The 19,545-nt window shown below is 44.7% G+C and overlaps 1 protein-coding gene across 2 annotated transcripts in view; it reads left to right on the forward strand.

Moving 5' to 3' along the window:
* The first annotated feature begins 334 nt into the window (after nucleotides 1-334).
* Nucleotides 335-19,545, forward strand: part of ADCK1 (aarF domain containing kinase 1) — a 72,396-nt gene continuing 53,185 nt past the window's right edge. For both annotated transcript variants that reach the window (XM_058026081.1, XM_058026082.1), the window contains exons 1-3: nucleotides 335-414; nucleotides 3,264-3,401; nucleotides 7,665-7,748. In XM_058026081.1, the coding sequence (XP_057882064.1) occupies nucleotides 3,276-3,401; nucleotides 7,665-7,748 (210 nt within the window). In that variant the 5' untranslated portion in view covers nucleotides 335-414; nucleotides 3,264-3,275. The remainder of the gene's footprint in view (nucleotides 415-3,263; nucleotides 3,402-7,664; nucleotides 7,749-19,545) is intronic.

A 19,545-nucleotide genomic window follows, 5' to 3' on the forward strand; every position in this document is an offset into this window, starting at 1 on the left:
TTTAATTTAAGTGTGAAATTTAATTTAAGTGTGAAATTTTTTTAAGAGTGCAGAGCATAGGTTTTCTGGGAGCGTCACTGACAAACTGAGATTGCGTTAACTTGCAGTTACTGAAGAGGAGCAGGTAGCAATCCTGCAATCCTGCAATCCGGGGTGCGAGCTGCGCACTTCCCCGCAGCAAGGGCGGAGGCGTCAGCGCAGCGGGGACCCCATCAGCGCTCCCCCCCGCCGATCCCCCGTGGGCTCGCCCAAGGGCCGCCCCTTGCAGTCCCACCGCGCCCCCGCCCCTCCGGGCTGCCGCCAAGCGAGACTACGTTTCCCGGCGTGCCGCGCGGGCCAGGGCCGTACCGTGTGCGAGGTGCAGGGGGGAGCGGCGTGGGGCGCGCGCGAGTTGAAGTGCCGGCGAGGCGGTCGGTAAGTGCCGCTCCGAGCGCCGGCGGAGCGCCCGGGCCGTCCCGCCCTCACAGCCCCCGCGGCCGCCCCGGCCCGTGCCGGGGACTCCGGGCCCGGGCGGCGAATGCCGCCCGCAGCTGCGGCCCCGGCGGCGGGGACTCGGTTGTCGCAGCGCTCGGCGAGGCCGGGGCTGTTCGTGGAGCCTGGAGAGGCGCGGGGCGCGGAAGCTGCTCCGGGAGAGCCGGCCCGGCCTGAAGAAGAGCGGAGAGCGGGCGGCGCCGGCCCCTCGTGTCCTTCGCGGGCAGACCCCGGGCCCGGGCCTGGCGGCCGGAGCGGCCCGGCCGGGGCTTTGAGCGGCGCCGAGTGCCGCCGTCCTCGGGGCGCTCAGCGGTCACCGCCGCTCCCGGCCGCGGCAGGCGGCGGTGGGGTCACCTTCGGGGCTCGGACAGGGAACCGGCACCGGCCCGGCTGCCCCGGCTGGGAACAGGAGAAGCCTGGCTGTAACTGAGGGACGCCTAGGTGCGCCAAGTTGTGTGAAAGTCAAAGGAGCCACCTCACTTAGGTGAAAAAAGAGCTGGAGGTGATCTGTCAACGCAGGGCTTAATAATGAGAGGCAGTGACATCCCAAGGATTGTTTCACAGCTGACAGGGCCCTTAAGATATCCCTGGGGGTGTCATAATGGCTCATTTACATGGAAAAGGCTCCTCCATACCTTATGCAAAACTTTGAAATACAATTTACTTTAGAGAATTATATTTCTGTGCCTCTTATTGGAGGGGTTTTAGTTATTCCCTTTTTATTGCTTCAACATGCTAAGCATGAAAGTAGGAACTTTCTTGCAGAAAATTCAGCTTTGCTGCCTGTTTATTTGCTGCCTAAAGTTCTCATCTTCTCTTTGTGACGTACAGCTGGCGGGTATGGCAATAGATGTGATGTAACAAACTGCAGATTATAGCTTCAGGTAGGAATAACATGCAAGAACAGATGGACCTGAATCCTGCTTTCAATAAAATGTTCTTTTGGTAGTTGAGAAAGCGAAGGAAAAAATAATGAAAAGGAGAAGCATATTTTCTGTTAAGAAAATGTCAGTGCACCTTTCACTTTTCAATAAAGGAAATTTTACAGAAATATACAAGGAGCACAAATTATTTAATTAAAATACTTTGCAAAAAAATGACTTTTGAAGGTGACAGAGGATACAAGAGATCTCTGTACAAACAAAGATTGGTCCTGCTGGAAGAAACCCCAAAATTTCTAGAATTCCAGTGGGGCAGGGGAAGGAGGGCAACTTTTTTTTGGTGAAGTGCATGTACATTTGTCTGCAGTCAAGAGCCCAGGTTTATTTTCTGTTGAGTTTGATCATAGATTCAAAGGAGTCCTGGTCAGCCAGCTACCCATTCTGACAGGAGAAAGAGCTGGGTTGCTGCAGGCAGCTGTGACAGGCACTGACAGAATATGCTTCAGCTTTTCTGCCTCACAATTGCCTAGGGTTTGTAAGGAAATAAAAGGAAATAATAAAGTTTAGCTAAGGTTCATGTACAAAGGTCTCTTGTGTTATATTAGCTTATTTTGCCGATTGTGTTCTTGTGAACTGCTATTGAAAGACTTGACCTGTGTCACTGCATGTGTTTTTTGGTTACAAGGCTCCGAGAGGAAAGGCACAAGCCAGACTGACCCTGCTAAAGCTTCACAATGAGAAGCAGGCAAGTTTCTCAGTCAAGCCTAGGAGTGGGAGGATTAGTAGACTCCATCTTGATGGGGTAACAGCCTGCACTGTGTCAAAGGTGCTCTTGAGAGCTTGCAGAGAGGTGACAATACCTTTTGATTTGTGGTAGAAGCAGAAGGAATGCTCAATCATACTTTCTGCCCAGTACCAGCCATAGGGAAAGGAAAGAAAAATGTACCTAATTCCTTGTTACCTTTTTCATATCTGGGTCCTCTATGTTGAATAAAGAAATGGAAAATATATAAATTACCATGTAAAGAGTTACATGTTTATGCAACTTTATATGCTGCAAACAATGAATGCAGTGAACCAAAGTGCTTAGTGTGGGAAATGTGTTCATTCCCCATCCTTGTCCGACAGGAAAAAAGTGGTTGAGAAGTGTCTCACCCCAGGCCTGTGTTTGGCCTGTGACAGAGCTAGGAACAGGCTGTAGATTCCTGCAGATTGCTGTTCTGTCAGTACATTCCCTGTCTGGCACTTGAGTGGGATGGTGATAATGAGAACACAAATCTCACTTGGTCACTGATCAGGTGCCCCATCTGCATTCTCTGTGTTTGTCTGGCACTGCTGGAGTGGCATACAACCTCCTGGGATGCCTTGCCTCTTCCTAGACCACTCATCATCAGTGTGGAGCTTTTAGAACTAGCCTAGCAGAGTTTCTAACAAACTTGGGATGTTCCTGATGTTGCAAGAGCTCTTTTTAAACCTGGGTTGTTATATCATCTGTTGTCCCCTTAAAATCTGCCTATGCTGTGATGTCTTCAAAAATTTGTGTTGAAGAAGTGCCTGTTGATAGGATCAGAATTTACTTCTGGTGATCTCATGCTTCCTTCTGTCTATCCACCTATTGTGTCTCCTTGAAAAGCCTTTGAGATCCTGAACAAGTGTTTTGTTGCATTTATGCAAGGTCTAGGAGTGAGTTACTTCTGGATTTGTGGCCTGTAGACACTGTTGAGAATAGCAATGAGCAACTTACCCCCAGTTGCTGGGTGGTTGCTTGAGCTCTTGGCTGGGGGCAGTGCTGGCAATGTGTCATTAGGAAGGGAGCAATTAAAACTTGGATTGCCAGGTCCTCTGGGGCTGTGGGCATCAGATCACTAAGTCCTTATCAGATGTTACAGTTGCTGTTTTGTATCTTGGCAGGGTTCATCAGTCATGGCACTAAGGGCCTTGAAATTTGCCTCATTGACAGCCGCTGCTTCTGGCATCTACCTGTATGGAAACAGGTTGCTGGATCCTAATGATTTTGGAGTTGTTCGTGTGGGCCGAGCCATTGCCACAGTAAGTTCTACCATAGCAATGTGCAGGAGAATTCCTAGATGGGTAAGGGAATTGAAGTTCACAAGAACTTGGGATTTTCTGCATTCCCTGTCTGCATTTTCAGCTGGCTTAGGAAGTCAGAATGTCTGTAGGGAGCTCTTCAAGTTCTTGACACCGTGGGGAGAAAGGAGGTGGAAGCATGTAAGGAATACATCTGTTGTTAGCACATTTTGGAAAGAGACAAGTGGAGATACTCAGAGCTGTGTCTGCTTGCCTGGGTAGGGTGGGACCTTCAGAGCAAAGGTTCACTTTGGGCCCATGTTTTCCTCAAGGTCAGTCGCCCAGGTACCGTGTCCTGCTGCCTTTTAAGAGTGACTTAGGTCAAACCCTGTTCTCTGCATATGCTGCTTTTACATTTTGTTATAAGTATCCTGACTCTGTTGATAAACTAGGGAACCATTGCACTATGACCTTGGCATGAGATTTGGGGAGAGAAGGACTGCTATTTTGGGGATCATTCTCAAAGCAAGAGTAAAGTGAGGATGGGTGATTACATACTTCTGAGATTGGAGTGGTTTCCAGATGTGTAAAATGAATGCTAGCATCACTGATATTTCTCATAAAACTGGAAATGGAGGCTGCTGCCTTCTCCTTGCCAATGTTCACTGATGGATGCATGAGCAGCCAGGAACATGGAGAGCAGAGACTCTGGAGGGGGTATCAGTCTCCCCGTACCTCACTTGCATTGTACATCTGTCACTTCAGGCCACAATCTCCATTATTTACAGACCCCCAGTGGTAAGCAGCTGTCTGTCTGCATTTTCTGTGACTTTTAAGCACTTTGTTAATGAGTTTTACAAGGAGTTGGCTCCTGAGGGCAGATGCAATAAGAAACAGGCTCTGTGGGTTGGCTCAGGTGCCATGTGCGTGCAGCATCATAAACTGTTGTGAAAAATGAATGTTTATTTTGAAAGGGTGAAGGCAGAAATGCAAACTGTAATCTTTCCTTCTTACTTAACAAGTGCTAAGCTTTATACTCTGTCCCTGGCCATAAGGTAGTGCTACCTGGTGGTAGGGAGCAGCTCTTTCCTTTTTAAAGCACAGGAAATTGAGGCGTAGAGAGGGAATGCAGCTTCTTGCTGCTGGAGGAGAATCTATTATTCAGGGTGTTTGGGTTCTCCAATGTGTCCTTGAGTTCTGCCTGTTTGACTAGTGTTTCTCAGTCACTGTTTTTGAGGTAATCTACTGTTTAAGACAAAAATAAGTGACAAGTTCCAGTGATGAGACTGTGCAGTTGGTCTGTGTTTTGAGAGATTACTTTCCTGAAGAATAGGAAGTAGGGGAAAGGAAATATTCTTTGCTTTAGAAGATGGCAAATCACAGAGATGCCTGACTTTCATGTTCTCTGCCTTCATGGAGGTCACAAGTCATTGGCTATAAAGCGCTTCACTGGTCCTGCTCTTAAATGCTTTAGAGGGTTCTGCACCCATAGCTGCAAGCAGTGACCCCAAAACCAAGTTACCAGTGCTCGGTCTTCTGTAGGTGATGGCAGCATGTGTTTAAATCTGTGTGTATACTTTTAAAAAAGAATGTTCTGTCTCTTTCTGAATTCTTAGTTTCCTCTGGCATGTATGACTGCATGTGTTTGAGTTGCTTCTGAGAGATTCTTTAGTCTTGCTGCACCAGTGACCTCTGCCTTCCCTGCTCATTTTTGGACAGTCAGAAGTCAGCTCTCATCTGAGCACAGGCAGTTTGAACTGCTGTCATTCCTTAGCCATGGACCAGCTGAAGCCAATAGAGCAGACATGTTTACTTCTAAGAAGCTCACCTTGGGGATTATTCTTTTTGCAAATGAAAGACAAATCTCTGTAGCAAAGAAGTGATTTTGGATATTGAATATTAGTGACATCTGCATAGACCTAAAGTATCTGTCCTTCAATCTAGCCCTGCCCTGGCTTCTTACCTGGATGCTTGATTTCCTCACTGAACCATAGCCAGGCAAAAGCAGACTGTAATGAAGAGACTGCAATTCTTAAGAGCTAATAAGTTCAGCAGCAGCAGACACAAAACTGTAAGACAAGTTACAGTGGGGCAAACAAAACAAAACAAAAGAAAAGCCTGGAGAAAAGAACACATGAGTATCAAGGAACCTGACATACAGCTATGAGACTCTGGACAGATTTCATCTGAGTTTGTTTAGACAGATTTGAGTCTGGTTGTATTTTAAGCACGTTGGTTCAGTAGTTCTTTGCAGACTCCATAGGAAACTTGATGAAGCTCACTAGCAGAAAATTTCTTTTGAAGCCTCTGTTTAGGGAACTAGCTCTTATGTATGGGTAGACAGCTATTGAGGGGGAACATTGTGCTATGACTTGGTGAGATCTGAGGATAGGTTTGGGAGCAGTGGAGGAGTGTACAGTGTTGAGAATTCATTGATACAAGTGGGACATTTAAAACTGGGCCGGATGCAAGCTCAGTGAAAGTAATCTGGCATTTGTAAAGGGAGGGATTGGTTGATTTTGTAAATCTTTTTATAACTCTGAGCTTCAGTCTCACACTGTAACATGAATGACAGCACTAGTCTTGGATGAGAACGAAGTCAGTGGCGTGGGCAGCCTCACGCTGCAGAGCGTTTCTGTATTCTGGTAAAATTAGAAACTGGCAGAGCCGTTGTGCATTTGCTGTATTCTTTTGAGAGTATACCAGTTGTTTTGGTTATGTGGAAGGAACATTCTGTGCAGTAGCTAGACACTGGGAGGGATTTGGCAATGTCAGAGTTGCCTATCAGGATCATCATAATATTAATTTAGTGTTTAAGATTACAGTGTAATTAGCAACCGCTTAATTAATTCCCTCTTCCTCTGTAATACAGGCCAATCTGTTAGCTGCTTCTTTTTGAGTTGGAGGTGATAATTACCCTTGTGGACCAGAGATAAAATAAGAGCCAACTCAAGCCTTGATGCAAGACTGATTCGAACCTCCCTCCACTTCAAAGTTGTTCTTTGAGGTTGTGAAGTTGCTTTGGAAAATTTTTCTTCTGTATGGTCTCTGTAGCTGTGCAGCTCCTCAGTTCACCAGGGGCAAGAGAGCCTGAAAAGCCAGAAAAACATTTTGCTGTGTTCAGTTTGCAATTTGGAAATCAGGAAACATGAGAAATCTAACCTCCACAAGGAGGGAGTGTGTCTGTTTGTTACTGATTCCCAGCTTGGTCCATTCTTGGATGCATTTCTGAACTTTTGACTTTTTCCCCTATTGTCAGTTCTCTCAGACCAGGTTTGCTTCCCTTGCCTCCCTGGCTTTCATGATACATTGACTGTACTTTGTGCCCTTCCTGGACATATCTATGGTGAAAGGTGGGGCTAGTATCCTGTGCCAGAATGGAATGCTAGCCATTCAGTAGGGAGATTTGAGGAAAAGTGCCTTTCAATGGGAGTTACAGAAATGGTTCTTCATAGCAAGGATCTTGAAATTCAAATGGCACATTAGTGGACAGGCTCCTCTAGGTGTACATTCCCTTCTCTCCCTCCAAACATGACCTGTATTTTTCTCTCCCATTCACTGATGTTCTGACTGTGGAAAGAGAAGAACTTTAGTGATAGGAATTGTGAAATACCCTAGATCTATTTTCAGAAATCATAAAGTCACTTAAGAATATAATTCCATTGTCCATGGCAATGTCTACCTAACAGGTTTGAGCTGGATCCCATTGAGTTGGGTCCTGTTTTTGTAATTGGGTATTCAACCCTTTGGCCCCACAGTCCTTTGTGCAGTTGAATATCCCCAAAAGTACTGCTGCTTGTGCTAGTCTGAGCTTGTCCTCAGTCACTCTGTTCCCTGCTGAGCCTATACACAGAGCAAGCTGGTTAGGCAGTTTGGAGCTCTGAAGCTGTGGGATAACTGATGGGGCACAGAGTCTGGATGACCTCTGTTACTTACAGCAGACCTTACTGTGAAAGCCCACATGGCTGACTGAAGATGGGAGTCTGCTGTGCAAGGTGCAGTACAGAGATTAGGAAAATGCTTTGAGCATCTCAAATAGAAGATAGTATAGGAGTGTCAAGTGTTGTTTACATATAGCTACTTATCAGTGAGGCCCCTGCACTTCTTTTATAAGTGTTCATTGAAGTGAAATTATTTTCGTTTAATTTATTAATGAGTCTTTTGCCATAGGCTTCACTGTGGAGCCTGAACTTTGAAGCCTAAGGTACATGCATTCTCTTTAACAGAAGTCTTATTGTTTTGATAACTGTAGAGCTTGCTCAGCATTTCTGGTTTCATTTGCAGACAGCAGTTATCACCTATGACTACCTCACCTCTCTTCGGAGTGTCCCGTACGGATCAGAGGAGTATGAGTTCCTCAAATCACAGGTAGGTAATAGCACTGAACTGCATTCCTTGGAAACTGCAAGGCACGGGTGTCTTGCTGCAATGCTGTCATCTTAATAACTCAATATGCTTTCTACCAGATTGTTAACAGCAATATTAGATAACAACCCCATATTAGGGTTTGCATTGCCCAATGGAGAAGGTCCTTTGTCAGAGGTAGCCATATGCATTCTGTGCTCACCAGACTCGAGTCCTTGGTGTAGGCATTTGGGCTCTGCTGCAATCTCTGCTGCCAGATTGGTTGTGTGGTGGTCAGCTGCTGAGAGTGGCCTGGCAGTGCTTTCTTATTCTGCATATTGTTTGGTAATGGCCATAACATGAAGGCTGACTGATTTAAGTAAAAGGAGCATGTTGAAAAGGAAATAATAGAGATAATCAAACTTGCGAATCTCTGAGGAAATGAGAGTTGTGCAAAGTAGTGTACATCTCATTGTGAAACACACTGTTGTGTTTTGATATCAGTAATTAACAATACAAGAAGCATTAACAAAAGCATTTCTAGTGAGAAGGAAGACAAGCTCCTCTCAAGTCTTGTGCTGCACCTTTCATTCCAGCCTGTAGCCATATAGTTCATTGAGCTGTGAATGACACTTGGTTTTAGTTGGGTGCTTGTGATGTATGTTAGCCAGGGTTTCTCTGCTATTTGAGTTCAAGGCTTCTTTGGAGTGGGAAATACAGCTTGTGCCAAATGAGCCAGTCTGCATAGTGTGTTTGAAGTGAGGTTTTTAGCCTCATTTTTCTTCTTGGCGCAGGTAGGATTTAGGCCACTGATGTGGTTGGTTATAATGCATGGAGTGGTGCTCTCCAGGGATTCTCAGACTGGAGGGACTATAAGGCTGGAAACAGCCTTGACTAAGGTAGAAATCAGTGACATTGGACTGCAGCATGCTTTGGTATTCCTCTGGCAGAAAATCCACATCATCAATATGGTCTTAGTGTATCTGCAGTGGTTTGCAGAATGGCTTCCTTGGGCTTGTTCTCATCCTCTGCTGTCTAAAGATGGTAAGCAGTTCTAATGTAGCTCCCCATCCCAAGTGAGTGATACTGATGCCCTGGCATAAAATGGAGATAGCTGTGTTGGAGTCTGGAACTTCTCTGTTCATCTGCCCATGTCTCTGCCCCGAACCTTTGAAACCTGGTTTGCAGAAGGGCTGCATGTAGTTTCCTTGAGCAACACCCAGGTTGTGGAGCTGTCAGTACTGTTGTCAGCTTATCATTTGGCAGAATTTGCAGCAGCTGTTGCAAATTCCTCACCTTTTGCTGTGTATCTCCATGGTTTCATTAACCTCTGCTATGTGGATTTTGATGGCTTGTCAATTCCTGCCCCCAGCAGCCAGAAAGGGCCCTGTTTGCTAGCACTGCACAGAGCTGTGGCCTCCCTGCTTGGCAGCCAGGACCAGCTGCCAGGACTAGTCAGCCCCTGCATGTGGCAGAGCCAGTGGCAAGCACAGCATACCAGCATGGTCAGCACTAGCCTTCAGCTGCTGAAAGGGGCATGAGCTGGGAGATAGGAGGAAGCTGGCACAGGCATAGCATGAGTTGGTGAAACTCACTGACCAGTGGAGTCTGGTCCTACTGTTGACAGGTGTTATGGAGTGCCACCACTGAGCCTGGCAGAAAAAGTACTTACTATTCTTCAGCAACATCCCTGTAGAGCTTGTGCCAGTGAAGCATCAGTTTGGCATGGGAGATACTTTGGAGATCTGGGCAATTGCCCACCAGACTTTATCTCAGTGCAGTTTTAAGTAGATGGCAACCAAGTCTTTACCACCTTGCAGCTCTTTTAACTCTTTACGATAGCTGACTTTTTGGTCTTGTACTAGCTCAGAATGACTTGTAAGAAGTTACCCCATTGGAGTTGGTACTTAAGATTAGTCACTGGATAGGGCCTAGAGGATGTGAATGCCCTACCCAAATAAGTGTTGTGTTTTAACAATACTTATCAAGATGTTGCTTCTGCTAGCTGCTGTCCTGGATAGATCTCTAGTATTCTTAGCCCTTCATTGTATTGTCTTTGTTTCTGTCCTTCTAGTGAGGCCAGCTTAACCTGCCTTTCATGTACTGAGAGTTTGTGATTTTCTTGTCAGCAAGTGTATGAATTAGCTGCTGATTTCCAGATGCAGTTTTGGTGCTGTGCCTAGAAGAGAGACTCTGTGAGGCAGGGTGTATCTCTGTGTGAGAGAGATTTGGTGACCATGGGACTGCTGATAATGCCAAAAGGTCTGAATCTGGTTTTTGTGCCTCTGTCTCCAGTGTTGGGGTGCAGGTGCATACATGCCTGTGATGTGCTTGCAGCTGGGAGTGGAAAAACACTTTTTTCTGTGGATCTCCTCCTGGTACTCAGCATACTGGTGATGCTACTCCAGTGCAAATAATGCTTAACTTCTTCTCCATGGATTCCCTGTGAGACATTAAACTGTGGTCTCTAAATTACCCATGGCCTTGCATGAGAAATGGGAAGGTTCAGTGGCAGCACCAGTGCCTGAGCCTACTGGGGCCAAACAGGAACATAGTCACTAGCAAACAATTAAATGCAAAGCTGATTTAGAAGGAAATGGGTTCTCTGGGGACTTTTAGCCAGGTTCCTGCTTAGCTCCAAGGAATTATCCTCAATTTTACTATGTAGTTCTGTCCCTTGTGGACCAGTTTTGATGCTAATACTCTAAGCTCCTCAGTTCCCAGCATTTTTTTATGGCTAGCATATTGGCCATACTATGGCCAAAGTTTTACTACTTTCCATGAGGTGGCAAGCAGTAGATGGGAATTCACTGTGTGTCCTGATGTTAGCTTGCCTCTCCCTGGATCTGCTGTCAGCTAGGAGATATGAGAGCCCACTTGCCAGATGGCACACATTGCTGTCCCTCAGCAGCAGCCATTTTTCATTCCTGCCCCTGCCTGAGGCAGAGATGAACCTCCTTATGTGCTCGGGCTTTATGTCCTTCCCAGTGGTTGCTTCATTTCACCACCAATGGCTCAACCACACTGGAAATTCAATCTGTCTCCTAAGTTAGGGGTCCTTTCCTGGTGTGTGGGCCCTTTTCCTGCATATGATGGTACTGCCAGTGTACTGGTGTGAGAGCAGTTGTCCATGGTTGGCCAAGACATCATATGTCTTTAGGTCTAGTGTCAGGAGCATTAGGGGAGGTATGACCTCTCTTCTTTTCATGTCTGTTTCATTAAATGATTCTAGACATCTTTGCATGTGTAAGCTTGGGCATTTCTTTTCATTTCTACTCCTGCTTTCACTGGGGCCAGAGGAAGAAGGAGGGCAGCCTGCTCAGTGTCATTTCCTTACCTATTGTTTTCTTAACAAAACATTTTATTCTATAGAAGGCTGCATTTCTCTGACATTCTTCTGCCTCAGTGAATGTTGGCCCTTCACAGTGCTTGTCTCTTCAGTACCAAGTCTGCCTACCATGGGACATTTCCAGTGGTGTTCCTCTCAGTGTAGCATCTGGATGTCTTGGCTGACACTTCTTCATTGCTGGCATCAATTTCGGTTGATCCTGCTGTCAGTCAGCAGGTGTGTCACAACATGCAGTTTGTTCAAGGCCTGGTATCAATGGAATTCTGAGTTGTCGGTGTAGTAAGAGGGTTGCAATGGGTCAGTTGTCCTTAATTTTGGCAGATTTTGGCACAAGTAGCCATAGCTGAAAATCTGGAGCAGGACATCTTTTTGTTGTTTTCCTCTGTAAGACAAAAGGTTACTGCTGTGAGTTTTGTTTTTTTGTAATGAAGAGAAGACAGCAAGGAGAAAAAGGATCTGTGGTCAAGGTATCTCAGTAGACAGTGGGAATCCATTCTTGAATTAACTTTGTTGGCTACAAAATTGCTTTGTCAGGGACAGCCCATTTGGGGAGGTTAATTAAATGTCCTCCTTTTGAGAGCAGAAAGAGGATGTTCTCGTCATTCAAACTTATGGTTATTGGGCTGCCAGTACCTGGGCAAATATTTGAAAGGTATAACCTTGTGGCATCATTAGAGAGAATACAATTTCTTGCTCCTTGGAGGCTCTTCCTGGCTTTGCTACATTTACTTCTCACAGTGGAGTGGGTATTTTCAAAATGAGTTTTGTCTCACCATAAAGTTGCACAGTGGAAGGATCTTGGAAAGATGAGGAATGAATGTACATGTTGTGTGTTTTCAAAAATAATCTACAGTTTCTGGATGGCTCAGACCAATGAAATAGCCTGTGCCTTTGGACTTCTGTTGTGATTCAGTAACATCATGTGCCTTAAGTATTAAGTGATGTCTTAAAATAGTTTCATCCTGATGGAAGTGGACTGTGTCTGCAGAGAGAAGTCCTCAGGAACTCTCCATGGCATTCCTTCAAAAAGGCAGCTGTGAATGAGGACTGTGGACTGTTCTCCACCACAGCCAGTGTGTGCAGTGGTGGATCTACTTGTGCTTCAGGCTCTGGTGAACTGAGGTGAGAAACAAATGAACTTTCTTATGGGACACAAAATAGCCATTAGGTGGCAGTGACTTTCTGTCACCAAACTAAATGGGAACCAGTAAGAGAGAGGTGAAGAGCTTCAGAGCCCATCCACAATCCCTGAGTTGTTCATGTTTGGTTGCCCTATTATGTGCTCCCCAGGATATCTCTTCATCTAAAAGGCATGGTCAACACTAATGCAGTCTAAAAAAGCTATTATCAGGGCCAGCTGGTGGCTTGAGGACTCTACATTTGAGCACTGCTGTCTAGCAAACTTCCTGCCAACACATAAAGCATGAAAGCTTTGCACTGAAAACATAACAAGCTGTAAAATAAATCTTATAATTAATACACTTCCTTTTCCTCCTTGTGTTTTCTGGAGTGGTGTCAGCTGAATACTCTGGCCATAGCATCTATAGGTTTTAATTTTGTAGCACTGAAAAGGTCAATTTTTTGTGGGATCTGTATCTATGAAACTAGATGTTCTTCAGTCATCTGCAGTGATTTATTCAGAGAAATGGCCCATCTACTGTGGCATTTTTGAAGGAGGAAGAAGGAGAGAAGGAGGCAGTGCCTCATGTATTTCATGTCTTTTTCCTGGCTGTGCATGCTTGTCCCGGAAGTGCTTTGCTCCAGGAGCATAAGTGTGAATTGTCATGCACTCGGCTTGCCTGAGCCATCTTCTCTCAGCTCCTCAGGAGTGACACAAATGCCTGGGGAGCATTCAGCTCTCTCTCCTCCAGGTGGGGCTATCCCTTTTCACTTGAATCCCTGAGGACGTTATCACATTGCTTCCTTTAGAGCTACTGGAGAGGTACATAGGAGCCAGAGCAGTATCTGAAGAACATCTCATCTGGTAGAGTGGGGAAACCATTAGGAAGCCCTGGGAAGATGCAGGCTGCAAGGAGCTTGCATCGTAAGAGACATTATAAAAGGAAAAAATGAGAAGTGAAGAAATGATCAGGTTTTATTTAGTGTTTGGCTACGCTTTGGGTCTCAGTGTGAAATGAACGCTCAGCAGTGCAAAGTCAAGAGGTATGGCAGGAGATGGTATTTTCTCTGAAGAGCTTATGGTCATGGTTGATTTGCCTAGATTTTCACCCTAAATGTGAGTGGTGCAAATACATGCAAACATGAGATTTCTTGAGGTGGAAGGTCTGTGTAAAGAGGGAAGGATACAAAAAGCAGAAATTAGTTAGGGTTCCACTGTAAGTCACTTAACACCGATCCCATTGACGTTGGATCTGGCCATGATTAGGGATGTTTTCTAAATGTGGGCCTTGAACTACTGACCAGTTTAAATGGTTACAGAACACAGAAACAGAATATCCTGATTTGGAAGGGACCCACAGGGATCATTGAGTCCAACTTTAAAGGGAATGGCCCCTATGATTGTTGGAGGCCACCTGTAAAATCAGTAGCCAGTACTCATCTATTCTAAGAACAGGAAGACAGCTGGCTTGAGAGTAAAAATAATCTTACCTGAGACTAGGAAAAATAGATACCTGAAAGTTTCATCTGGGGACAGAGACATGTACTTGCAATGTCAAAGTGAACTTCTGAAGTGTTGTTTTGTTTGTCCTTTGAGTCCTTAGCAAGACCCATCTTGTGGATTCTGTTCCCTTTTCTGAGGTTGTTGTAGTTAGCGTGTAGTAAAACAGCATCTTGAAAGACTTCAAATTAGGAGTAAAAATTAGATGTAAAATCAGGGGTGAAGAGAATAGGTGGCATGCAGAGGATATTTCATGTATCAGTCCAGGTTGGAATTTCAGAGCAGGACTAAATATTGTAGATTTGCTCTGCTAAAGCAGTGACCTTATCACATTCTTCCCAAAGTGGATCTGATAAAAGAATGTGCTGGAGGGCAGCTCACAATTACCTTACCTGTCAAGAAAGTGATTTCATTTAGCTAGTTAAGTCAGTGGTGAGGGAATTGCTGTGGTGGGTGTTGTCTTGCAAACACTGCTCTGGACTTGTTTGTAATGTAGGAGGCATCTTAGTAGGTTCTGGGCAAATCCTTAGAACATATGTGTGGGCTACATTGTTTGCATACTTCAGGGAAGGGTGTCTCTGAAAGGAACTGCTGTATTCTTCCATCTGGTGTCCCAGGGCCAGGCAGGACTCTGTCAGGCCTGAGGAAGGCCTGTGGACTAGGAAAAAAGGAAGCTATGTTTCTCTTGAACTAGAGTAGTTGATGATTTAGTTCTAGGAGTAAACCAAAAAGTATTGTTCAATGTCAGGTTTTAAAGCTACCCTTGCTTTACTTACTAGTGTTCCTGTGCTGTGCCTAGAAATGTGCATTTTTGTACATCTGGACAGGCTCATTTGCTTACCTGTAGACATGTGCCAGTGTGTTCACGTGGGAGTCTTTATAGTAAAGTAGGACCATTTTTTGAACAGAGTCAAAGGTTCACAGATGATTTTGGAAGAGTTAATCCAAGATGGTAATCATATTCACTGCTGGACTAGTTAAGCCTACTTTTGGTCCTGTAGAACTGGCTTGGGGTCTCTTAATTTTTGTTGAATTTTTTGTTTACTTGTATCTTTTTTGGCTTGAGAGTTCTGTCTCAGTGGCTGCAAGTTCTGCTGATGGTGCACCATTCAGAGCAGCTTGCTGCTCCTTCCTCTGCAGTAGCATCATTTTGGCAGGTCTGACACCAGTAACAACTTGTTTTTGTCAGTGTACTGAGCCAATGTGACATGGAAGAGGACCACAGCCAGCAGATAAACAAGGGTTGTCTTTATAAAACCTCCACTGTGTTCTGAGTTCCACTTTACCAAGAATTTGCATGTGAGCTTGCACATATATGAAACTGGCCAGTATTTTATGAAATGCCTTCTGCCAAGCCTGAATCCATTTACTATGTTGATAGTTTTGCTGAATTTAGAGGTAAAATCACTGAAAAGGTCACTAGCAGAATTGCTTTTCAAAAAAAGCTCCATCTCTTAAAATGTCTTTACTGGCTGTGCAGTCTTTGTTTGAAAATATACTCATTTTGAGTTGCCTGTGAACTCTGTAACTGTGCAGCCTGTTTGTTATTGTAGGGCTTTTCTGAACACAAGTTGTTTTTTACAGAACTGCTGAAGGGCAGCAGGTTTTGTTTATCGTAGGACTGTTGTGTGAAGAGAAGTAGGGAAGATAAGCTTTTCTCCCTCGGGCCCTTTCCTTTGCATTCACAGTCAGGCAGCACAGCCAGGCATTTCCAGAGCTCAGCAGGAGCTTTTTCATCTCTGCAATGCCCTGGTATTGCCTGTTCAGTCTCTCTTCTTCCTCTCCAGGACAACATCCCTGCTTCTATTTCTTGTAGTAAGCTGAGGTTTTGCTATGTCAGTCTGAATTGGGAGTTATTCCATGCCAATATACAGAATGGTGATCCTTGACTGGGGAATATTAAGTTGAAATCCTGAGTGATGGGGATTGAGAAACAGCAAGGCTGTTAGCTGGAACTGCACTGTGTTCACTCTGAGCTGGTGCTAGTTCAGGACTGTGTGCAATCTGATGGGCTCCCAAGAGCAATACCAGCTCCAACCACCCTGACTAGCAGGGCTGTATCCTCTGCAACTTCCTTTACTTCCAGTCTTCCCAAAGTGGACTGAATCTGTACCAGAAGTGAAGGTGATGTTTGATTCTTTTAAACCTCTGTTCTGATTTTAGGGTTAGTGTTTGGTAATGTGGTTAAGTACTGAGCAAAATGCACATAGAAGCAGTTTCATGCATGTATCCCTCCTGGTGTTTCCCCATCTGAATGCATGCACCTTCCCACACTGGCCCTACACAGCTGAGCTCCCTGTTCACTTCTGCTGCCATCCTGTACCAGGCCTGAACCAGCTTCTTGCCTGCTCCAACTCTGCCCTTACCTCTTCCCAGTGATGCCTCAGCCCTGGCTGCCACCTCCCTGGCCTCTGCCCTGGTGGCAGATTTGATATAGGCTTACCCTACCTGGCCTTGCATTCCTTGGTAACTCATGTGGGGAAGATTTGCCACAATTCTCATTTTCTGAGAACTGAGACCCAAGTGCTGGGAGGATACATTTCTGAACCGAGGCAGGACAGCTCTCCCAGTCTGTGGCTTTGCACACTTGTGTCAATGGCAGCCAAACCAGCAGGTTTCCCCTTCCCAGTCCCTCTCTGGAGTAGGATTCCTGGCTTTGGCACAGCTTGGTCCTCATCTGAGAAGATGAGCTCCACAGTGTGCCTTAGTTTCATTCTTGTAAATCTCACTCCAGAGACAGTAGGATGTCAGGTTTCACAATATGCTGAAATCCAAGGAACTCTTCCATTTACAAAAGGTCTAAAAACCCACTGTATTTCCTGATAGTATGGATGGAGTGAAGCAACTAATGCAGACATGTGAATTTTATTTGAAGGATACTACATTTAAATAAAGTAACAATAAAGAGGTCAAGCTCTGTCCTTTTGCAAAATATTTGAAATGGTGGGATGTATGGGTATCTAATAAAGGAAAATTCCTTTAAATAGTGCTCACTGCTTATAATTGTTGGACATATGTGTAGTAAATTAAGCAATGTATTGATAAGACCATTTACCCACAGGACCCCCATCCCTGTGACAGATGTCTCTCCTTCCACCTGCATTGCTTAACAAATTTCTTCTCAAGAGGGGAAATGAATTCTCAATAGCAGCATGCCTAGTAATTACCCACACTGTAATTCTGATGTGCAGTGCTGTCACCCACCATTAGGTGGGAGTGGAAAAGGCACTGCATTTTGTTGATGGTTGAACATTTGTTTTCCTCATCATTTTGACACCAGAGGTAATTGCCATTCCTGAAATATTCTCTTGCTGCCATTACAAAGCAACTGTTAGGGACAAACTAATTATGAAGAATCTTGTTATGACAGATTAATAGGCCAACAGAGGGGATCTCTTTTTTTTCTCTCAGGCAACTGAGTAGTAAAATCTTACAGCTCCCATATAACTGCTTGAAACACATGCTTCTCTGTAAGCCAACATATTTTTTTCTTAGAGATGGGAGATTTGAAGTACTAGGACTAGAGTGCAGAATGGGTTTCCAAGCTTGCTTTTCTTAGGCTTTTGGTTTCCAAACATTATGTGCCAAAATGATCTAGAGTGGGGGCATTGCCATATGGAGGGGAGGTCTTCATGGTTGGTATTGGACCGACGCCTTCTATCTGGGTTGTGGTTGAGCAGCATCATGAAGGCTTGAAGTGAAGAATGCTGGACTTGTGAATTTTACGGATTTTAGAACAAGACACAAAGTCATTATCTGCACTGCTTTATTGCCACTAAGGGTTTTCTGTGTCAGGGAGGCCAAAATGATGTGCTGGTTGAATTCCAAGTGGCCAGTATGCTTGTGTCCCTCAGGAAGTTCCAGATCACCTGCTCCAAATTATTCTTATAGTATACTCTCTGGGAGCTGTTGTGGTGTGCCCCAAACATGTCTGCTTTCCTCTAGTAGAGGGGACTGTGGCACCTTGCCTCCCTGTGACTGAACCATTCTGTCAATGCTCAGAGGAGGAGGACTTTGAAATACCTGTATTTCTCATTGCTGTGTTTAAAAGCTCCCACAGTGTATGAATAGTTTGGACAGCAATCCATGTAGACTTGGTAATTGTGCTTTCAAAGAGGCAGTCAGGCAGCCTCGTGGCTGACTGGCTACTGTGGGATGCTAGTGGCTGCCAGGTGCTGATAAGCAGACCATTAAGAGGGAGCCAGTTATAGACTTCAAAATAGAAATCATGTAGATTTAAAGAAGCTCCTGGATCAGGTCTGTTCATGTTCTCAGCTTTGCCTTGATGTTTCCCTCAAGTTGTCGTTGCAACTGTAGATCAAAGGATCGCTGTAGTTGGAACTGTGTCCCCTTTTACCATCTCCAGCCGAGTGTTTGTCCCTGCAGCACTCTGTCCAGAAAAGGAGCAAATCTTCAGAGGTAATCAATGCACAGCCCCCATTCATGCCATGATCTCCTTAATGAGAGGAGGATCCCTTCTTTTCCAGAGACTGAATCAAGACCATGTTTATGTCATTTTCTATCTTTTCCTGCCTGCTGACATCAACTCTCAGTTTCACTGTAACTTCCTTCTTCATGGGACCTCTGTGTGGAGTATGTAAATGCTTTAATATTAAATATTTGAGGCTAGAAATCATAGGTAGTATTAGATTTGGATTATTAGCAAGTGCTTTAGTTTCTTTGCTTCGTGTCCATCTTGTGTTATGCAAATTCTTTAATGCTCTTTTTTTTTTGCTATGCAAATGTTGTCTTTGGGAACATACACAATGATTGTACTTGGCCAGCAAGATCTGATTCTTTGGAGGATCTTTGTAAGTATTGTTCTGTCAGGTTTTGCACCAATATATTTTCTCTTGAGTTTACTATTTGCCTTCTAGCCAAGGTTAGACAGTGGCTATCTTTGACTAGCCTGTTGATGGAGAAATGTTGCATATCCAGTTTTATATAAAGATGATCTCAGCTTTATTCTCTTCACAACCTTGGTGAGCCACAGCCAAGTGCAGGGAAGGCATGGACAATATTGTTCATTGTGATACCAGCTGTAGTAAAGGCAATTGCCTCTGGTACTGCTGGAGGTAATTCCTTCTGCTTTTTGTGGGAGCAAAAGTAATCTACTCTGGGTAACATGTGGCCTCACCTGGGCTTTCATTTCACCTTTTTGTTCATCTCAGTTTGGTGCCATGTCAGATATTTGTGTTTTACTTCATTAAATTGCTATCTTATGCTATGTTGCGGTGGCTCTCTCATAGTCAATACAGGTCTCTCTTCCTTGTGTTCCTAGCAGCCAAAAGAATTCAGTAGACCAAATGCTACCTTCACTGGCATCCTCATAAGCCACTTTAATCCAAATTCTGCTTCTACTGACACATGCAGAAACCTATTGTTTTCAGTGAAAAAGTACAAGACTGGCTGCAAGAAAGGATTGGACCTTCTAATTGCAGTTTAACAAGTCTATTGTGTGTGAATCAGAAGAGGCACCAGCTCAGTCTCCCATACTGGTGACATTGATGGGATGCTAATAGACACGAGCTGCCTTTCTTGGTGCGGAGCTGTGTGGTGTCAACTAGATGAAAAAGCTGGAGTTATATTTATATATTTTTTTTTCACTCAAGTCAGCAAGTCTGACGGATAGCCAGAAGGGAACAGACCTGCTGAGTAACAAAGGGACATTCCTTGGGGTTTTTTTCTTTTTTAACATAGGCACTTTTTTGAACGTAGAACCGCACTTTGCCATTGGTGATGATTTACTGGCACTGCAGCCACTTCCTCTGTTGGATGTGGTGCTATGACAGTCACTGCAGTTTTTTGGAATTGACAGTGTAATCCCATGGTTGTTATCTTTCCTGACTTCC

The sequence above is a fragment of the Melospiza georgiana genome, chromosome 6 (assembly GCF_028018845.1).
Source record: "Melospiza georgiana isolate bMelGeo1 chromosome 6, bMelGeo1.pri, whole genome shotgun sequence".
NCBI lineage: Eukaryota > Metazoa > Chordata > Aves > Passeriformes > Passerellidae > Melospiza > Melospiza georgiana.